The following is a 7,792-nucleotide window of genomic DNA, read 5'->3' on the forward strand; positions in this document are numbered from 1 at the left end:
TTAGTGTGGACTGAATTCTAATACATTGAATACACCTGCTCGGTCCCATGGCCTGGGGTGGTGGGGATTCTTGGAGGGGAGGTGCCTCTGAGAAATTGCCTCAACCTCAGAAACGTGCAGGGAAGGAAAACGCTCGCCAGCTCAAGTTTCATCCAAAAGAACTGAGACCTTTTAACAAAATGCTTTTATTTCTATTTTTTAATGAAATGCATTGTTAGGTATTTGCATGAAATCTCGAAAGGCATTTACGTTCTTTGCTTTAACACTTCCTTTGTGGCCACAGAAAGCGGGTAGGAAAGATGAGCCGAGACCAGGCGCAGCAGACACAGGCCGTGCGTGGTGCGGAGCCCGCGGCCCCGAGCCCGCCTGAGGGACGGTCAGTAGTCGTCGTAGTTGACGCTGGCTCCGTGCCTGAAGCCATGGTGGCTCCGGGGACCGATCGCAGCGTCCTCATCGTAGTGGCGCTGGTGGTAATCGTAGTAGTCGTGCCCATTCCGACCTCTGTTTAGCCAATAGGTGATGTCATCCTCAAATTTCTGGAGGAAAGAGGATGAGAGGGGATGAACTCAAGGACACCGTTTCCCAGAGCACATCTTACGGACGCTGTTTCTCTGGGATTTTTCTTCAACGATGAACAACCCCTCCTAAGAGTAACTCCTGCCACAAGGACCTACTGTACAGCCCAGGGAGGAATTATATTCCATATCTTGTAATAACTTATAATGGAAAAGAATCTGGAAAAGAATATAACTGAATCACTTTGCTGTACACCTGAAACTAACACAACATTGTAAATCAACTCTACTTCAATAGAAAACAATAAATAATCATTTTTTTAAAAAAAAATAACTTCTGGCTACAGCATCCCTGGGCCAGAGGTCGATACTAACCAGATGGAAAACACCGCTGAAAACTTTTTCCCCCAAAGGAGTACAACCCCTACCCTTGAACACGTCTGTCTGTGAGTTCTAAATATACCCCAGACTTCAACATTTTTCTCTTTTTCAGTAAAGAAAATGGACATCTGCCCAATACAGTAACAGCCGGGCCTGTCCCCAGGCACTGTGCATCTGATGTGGCAGACGCTGACCCCCTCCGCGTCCCACCTGGGCTGCTGCGCGGGCTGCTGCGCAGGCTGCGGGCTTCGTAAACGTGGTGCATGAAACCACATTGCAGCCTCGGGGCAGGAATTTGGACACGTCTGGTGGTGACACTCTCACCCCTGTTGTGTTGCTCAGACAGGCCTGGATGCAGTGATTCAGGCCACAAACGCTTACCACGTGGCCACAATTCAACCCTCATCCCCGTCTACTCACTGGGCCTGGGGCTGCAGCCTCCTCTGACCCTCCCCCAGGCCCTGCCCTGAAAAGGAAACAGCTGGCTTGTCTCACAATACTGCAGATTTTCCCCTAGTGAAGCAGGCTCATTCCTTGGTTTCTCTCATATTTTAATCTTGTTTGAGGTTTCGGCTTAACATATTTTTTTTCCAAAAAATTTAAAAAATATTTTATGAAAACAGAAATAATGCAGGGCTTCCCTGGTGGCGCAGTGGCTGAGAGTCCGCCTGCCGATGCAGGGGACATGGGTTCACGCCCCGGTCCGGGAAGATCCCACGTGCCGCGGAGCGGCTGGGCCCGTGAGCCATGGCTGCTGAGCCTGCGCGTCCGGAGCCTGTGCTCCGCAACGGGAGAGGCCGCGACAGTGAGAGGCCCGCGTACCGCAAAAAAAAAAAAAAAAAAAAAAAAAAATGATGTTTCTGAAGAGTTCAATTTTGTTCGCCTCTTGCAGTATTTTGTATACACCTCCATTCACAATATGAGCCACGAGCCCGTTTGGAAAAACCCTTCCAGCTGCCCCCGTGGGAGATGCCACCCTCCATCCACTCCCTGGCTGGGGCGGTGAGCTGTGGTCTCCACATCAGGACTCACTCAGCACAGCCCTGTCCATCACCCTGCAGACTCGCTCCGGGGCAGCAGAATCTCACACCTTAACTCCGCCGCTGGCTGACCTGTACCTGGTCCCCGGATGGGAGTCGGTGATGATAAGCAGTCTTTTTCCTTAATCTGGTGAATATGTCCACTCATGCTACCTGGACACATGAACTGAACCGTACTTCCTGCAAATGCATTGACAAATTTTCCCAAAAGCATCTGCAAAGACCCGTCTCTCTTTAAAAGTCGCTTTGCATCTCTTTCCATTATCCTCATGGGTCTTTGCATCGATCTTGCTGTTTCTGACGTTTATTTGAGGCAAAGTTGAAAATGTTTCAGGAGGTGGTGAGTTATTATTAAGGACACCCAGGCAAAACTGACCAGATACATTAAAAGAGTCCCTAAGAAAACCAGATTCTTGATGAATTTAAGTCCCAGCTGCTTTGGGCGGGGATGTCTCTGGAACTCTGCTTCCAAAACCTGATGGGAGAGGTTCCCATTTGGGCATAGTGGGATGGAAAATTCCAGCTGATACCCTTGTGCCTGACGATCATGTGGTCCCATACCTGGCAGCTCTTGACACAGAATGGGGGCTCTGACTTCAGGGCAGATAACAGAACTTAACTCTCTGTGCCCGTTTCCCCAAAGCAGGCCTCCCCACCCCCATCCTGCCCGGCGGGAAGCCAGGCTCCAGCCAGAACACCCACCGCTTCGTCGAAGCCCAAGTACAGGAAGTGCTGGTACCACTGCTGCACCTCGGGCCGCGTGCGGTCCCACAGCTGCCGCTTGAGCCGCCCCGGGCTGCTCAGGAACTCCTTGGCTCTGCTCTCCTGGACGGCCACCGGGGTCGTAGGGGGAGCAGGAGCTGAAACGAGGGGTTCCCCACCCGCAAGTACAGAGAATGAGTCCTTTCCTCCTCGGGGTGAATCGCTCTTCTCCATCGCCCTCCCCGCCCCCACCTGGCAGGAGGCGGCCTTAACTGGTGCATCCTCCCTGCAGGGCGCGGGTACTGTGCGGGCTCCCGCCGTCTGTCCCGGCCTCCGGGGTAGCGAGCCCTCCTGTCCAGGCACAGCCACGTAACAGGCCCAGGGCGGAAACCGAACTCAGCTCCGCCTCTGCAGCCCCTCCCCAGGCCCAGACCCCGGGCCCCAGGCCCTGGTGCTCCCCCTGGGCTCTGCCGCGGGGAAACCGCCCGGTGTCCAGTGCCGCTGGCTGCGCGTGCCTTGTCTGCACGAACACGAGCGTGCTGGGACTGCTTAGGGGGCCAGGGGAGAAAGAGCTGGAGCAAGGGTCTGAGCAGGCCGGCCAGCGAGCCCAGCGGAGCAGCGAGTCCTCAAGTCAGGCTGCAGGGTGACCATGAACGCTTCGACCGCCTCTTGATGGGGGTGACCCTCGCTTTCCCACGGCTTCCCCGGACGCCTTTCCATCGCGGACTCAGCTGCAGAAAAGGCCCCGCTTCGGCAGGCGTGCTCGGGGAAGTGCTGCCCGGCTCCGAGCCTCTGTGCCGTCATCTGCAACACGGGACTGATGGGCCCGCTTCCCCTTATGGAGGCTGCGCAGGAAAAGGCAGTCAAATGCCCTGTGTCCCTTGGTCACGTGGATAAAGATCAGGCAGCACATTTGTGTCTTCACCTCCTGTTCACCTGTGCATCTCCCTCAGGGCCTGTTACACTGTTCTGTACACAGTAGGTGCTCAATGTGTGTTTCTTGGCTTGAGCTGAACAAAAGCTGAGGATGTACACGGAGGAGTCGTGATCACCTCGGCCGTTGCTCTCCAGGGCCCCTGTCACCCCTGGTGTCCCCGGGAGATGGCTGTCCAGCACAGGGAGGGGAGGGGCCATCTGAGGGGCCTGGGAGGTCGGGGGTGGACCTGGGCCTTGGGAGCAGCTGGAAGAGCCGGGGAAGATGCTGGCAGCTCCCCCAGGAGCCCCTCCCCCGAGAGGGGCCGTGTGTGCCCAACAGGTGTGTGTGGGGGGGTGTCCCCGCGGGGCCACCTGGGAAGCAGGTGCATAAGCGCTGGCGCCCCCCATTGGGGAGCAGACTTCAGCGTCCTGGAGCCCCCGTTAATCCAGGGGAAAGAATAAGTAGTTAGAAATTCACCTCAGAAATGTAGTCTTGGGAGGAGATATGGGGATGTATGCATATGCAGAGCTGATTCACTTTGTTATACAGCAGAAACTAACACCTCATTGTAAAGAAATTATATTCCAATAAAGATGTGAAAAAAAATGTAGTCTTCATTCTAATAGATAGATAACTTGCTAATTTCCAGGTGAAGACGAGTTCTGCGGGAGAATGGCTTTCACAAGCCCACACAATGATCGAACTGATTACAGCGGGCCTGAACTCACCTGCGTGGCTCCCAGACAGTTCTGTTTCTACGACATTTTGCTGCGTTACCATATCTATCGGAGGCCGGTTCTTCACAACAGGTGTCAGTAACAAAACGGTCTTTCTGTTTAACCCTCCCCCAAGAGCTAGTTGGATACGGAGGACGCCCACGATACCACTCTGTGCTGCCCCAGAACGGAGGCTGTGTGTGCTCTCGATTCAGGTATGTGCTCTAAGGGGTATCACAATTCTAAAACAAACAGCCTTCAATTAACACTACAGCTCTGTTCCTTTTATTTCTGAGTCCACACTGACAGCTGTCAGAAAAGCATTAACTGGCAATAATATTTACCTGATGAAATACCGCCCCACATCCCCACAGGACGAGCCCTTCAGATCTGCTAACCTTCTACGGAGTAAACACTTTTGATTTTCCAAACACAAGCCTCAGGTGAGGACATCGACATCGCTGTTTCATTGCAGCCTGGTTAAGAACGCAACCCTTATCTGTGTGGGCTATACTTACCTTCCCCTTTCTGAAGCATCAGCTTGAGTTTGTTTCCACTTATGCCACCTAAAGGAATGAAAGTGGAAATCATTTAAGGGTTGCACTGCGCCCTTAAATTTCTCACATGCAAAAATCCACATTGGAAAAAAATCACTTCATACCCCTATGTTGCTTTGGCAACTTGGTAGTATTACATTATTTAATGCTTGTTGCATTTCCTGTTGTGTAGAAAAAGCAATTCAGGCTGCCTGTGGCTCAAACTAGTGACAAGGACCATGGCCGAGCAGGGCACTTTGAGCTACTGGAGACCATCTGAGCTGTTCTCCAGGAAAAGTGACGTTGTCCTTTGAGCACTTCTGTCATAATATTCGGGCAGCCACCTGTCATATGCACCTGCCTGCAGACTTAACTTTTCATGGTACAGTCGATCAACTAGTGTCCCTCCAAATTCATACCCACCCAGAACTTCCGAATGTGAACTTATCTGGAAACAGCATCTTTGCAGACGTAATGAGTTAAGGACCTCGAGGTGATATGATGCCGGGTTTAGGGTGGGCTCTAAATCCAGTGACCGGTGGTGTCCTTATAAGAGGAGGTGAGGCCACAGGGAAGGCAGTCGTGGGAAGACGGAGGCAGAAGTGGAGCTTCTCCACCACAAGTCAAGGCATGGGGCTTAGAGCTCTAAAAGCTCAGCCCCGTTTTGTAACTTGCCCTGATTGTCTTAAAATCAGGCATTATTTGTACCATTTATTGTTGTTTTGATTCAGATCTAAAAGCGTTTCTACACTCTACAAAACGATTTTCATTTGGTGTCCTAAGAACTTTCACATTCCAGCTCAATGATGATAATATTTTAACTGATTCCTATCGCTGCATTCTCGGTATGAACGAAATAAAATACAAGTTCTGAAAAGGACTAGGTTATAGCCGATGCCCACTTGCTGTATTCAGATGTGCTTCTTAAAATGGGAGGAACAAAGAGGGAGGTGATAAAGCACGCGATGGGGAGTGATGGACTGGCCCCCCAGTGGTCCTAGATTAGAACAGCCGTCATCCTCCCCCCACCCCCCTCCCAGGGCTTCTGCTGCCCCCCACCCCAGCCCGCGCTGAACATCCAAAACGCCGAAGCTGAGCACCAAGGGGGTCCTGCCTTTCCACCCCACCGTGCGGCTGCTTTGCGGTGGAAGATGCACCAGCCTCAGGGTGCTGGGCAAGTCACCTCCCGCCCTCCAGCCTCAGCAACTTCGCCGTAGACCTGGGGTCATGACTCCTGCCTCTCAGAGCCCCGAGCCTCAGCGGCGGCCCTTGCCGGCATGAGCCGGGAAGGACGGTAGGAGGGGAGGTGCACTGTCAGGGCAAAACCTCTGATTTCAGGTCGCCCTTCTGCGGTGGGGATGTGGGCTCCCCAGGGTTCAAAAGTCCACACCCCGAACCCGCCGCATTTACGGCGTGTGTGTGAATGCGCGCATTCTGTAGGGAACCGGGATTTTCAACCCATTCACGGAGGGCTCCAAGAAGCCGAGAAAGTTAAGCCTTTCTCGCTTGAGAACTTTTCCCCAGCTGGGAGGTGAGGCCCGCTCGCAGCTCTGCAGACCTGGAACTTGACCGAGCCAAAGCGCCGGGAAGGGAACGCCTTGTAGGCACTCTGGGGATGGCCCTTCTGCTCCGCTCAGCCCCGGGCGCACCACCCGCCTACAGCGCCCACCGCGCCCGGCGCTTCGCGTTCAGCCCGAGGCTTCTCCGCCTCCTTTTCCAAGCTTGCCGCGCACATCCGAGCCCCTGCCCTTGACCCAAGCACGCCACTTCCCACCGCGCAAGGGCAGAACCCAGGACCCCCTGTCAAACCTTGGCCCTTGCCCGGGCTCAGGATGGGCGCCTAGCCCCCCCGCCCTCACCGAGCCTCTCCACGGCGCCCTGGCATCGCCCCCTTACCTGGGCCCACGCACAGCAGCAGGAGCAGAGCCAGCGCTGGCATGACCAGGGCGGCGGGCCGCGCGGAGGAGGCGGCCATGGCTGCAGAGTGCGCTGGAGGGAGATGCGGGCGCCTCGGCTGCCGCTGCGCGGGGAGGGTCAGGCGCGGAGGCACCAGGCGTGGGGGACTGCGCACGGGAGGACCGCGCATAGGGGTACTGGGCGGGCGGTCCCTGCGTCCCTGCCGGGGCGGGACCCGCCGGGCGGGCGCTGTGCCTTGAGGTCCCGGGCCAAGCGTCCGTGCCAAGCCACCGCGCCCCTCTCTCTGGCCGCGGCTCCTCCAAGCCCACGGGAGGTCCGGGTGCGGGGGCCGCCAAGGACCGCGGGTGAGGGGCAAGCGAGGTCCAGCCGCTCCGGGAGGGGCCGCGGCATCCAGAGAGGGGAGGGCTCCGCCCGGGAAGGGCTGAGGATGCTGTGCCGGATCCCCGCTCAGGCCGCCGGGTCTCGCGCCTACCTGCCCCCTCCGGTTCGCAGTCCCACGCCCCTCCGCACCGTGCGCCCCGGCCTCCCCAGCCCGCTCCCTCCCGCGCAGGCCTTTGGAATGTCCTGGATTACAGATGCCTTTGGCAGTTCTGTGCTTCGTGCTGGTTTGAACGTCTCCACACTCTGGGTTCAGAGCTGCGTTCCAGGAGAATATCTCACTCCAGACGACCCCGATAGACGAGGCTTTTATTGTTATTTTTATTTTTTTGTGGTACACGGGCCTCTCACTGCTGCGGCCTCTCCCGTTGCGGAGCACAGGCTCCGGACGCGCAGGCTCAGCGGCCATGGCTCACGGGCCCAGCCGCTCCGTGGCATGTGGGATCTTCCCGGACTGGGGCACGAACCCGTGTCCCCTGCATCGGCAGGCGGACTCTCAGCCACTGCGCCACCAGAGAAGCCCAGACGAGGCTTTTAGTAACCAGCAGCCGGTGAGCCCATTTGGTATTCTCAGGACGTATTTCGCCCTCGTGCGCCCCGGCTCCACGCACACTGAAGCGGTACCGCCGTGAGGCCCCGCGAGAACCGAGAGTGCCTTCCCGGGCCGCAGGCCTGTTCGCACACGAGGACT

At 56.0% G+C, this 7,792-nt stretch overlaps 1 protein-coding gene across 1 annotated transcript; it reads right to left on the reverse strand.

Annotated features, from left to right (window-relative positions):
• Window positions 1-258: 258 nt before the first annotated feature.
• On the reverse strand, window positions 259-6,883 carry ECRG4 (ECRG4 augurin precursor). The gene is made up of 4 exons (XM_060027653.1): window positions 6,703-6,883; window positions 4,789-4,836; window positions 2,639-2,796; window positions 259-536 (listed from the first exon to the last, which is right to left on the reverse strand). The coding sequence occupies exons 1-4, from the start codon at window positions 6,779-6,781 to the stop codon at window positions 378-380; spliced, it is 444 nt and encodes a 147-aa protein (XP_059883636.1). The 5' UTR covers window positions 6,782-6,883; the 3' UTR covers window positions 259-377.
• Window positions 6,884-7,792: the final 909 nt, after the last annotated feature.

The sequence above is a fragment of the Delphinus delphis genome, chromosome 12, assembly GCF_949987515.2.
Source record: "Delphinus delphis chromosome 12, mDelDel1.2, whole genome shotgun sequence".
Classification (NCBI taxonomy): Eukaryota; Metazoa; Chordata; class Mammalia; order Artiodactyla; family Delphinidae; genus Delphinus; species Delphinus delphis.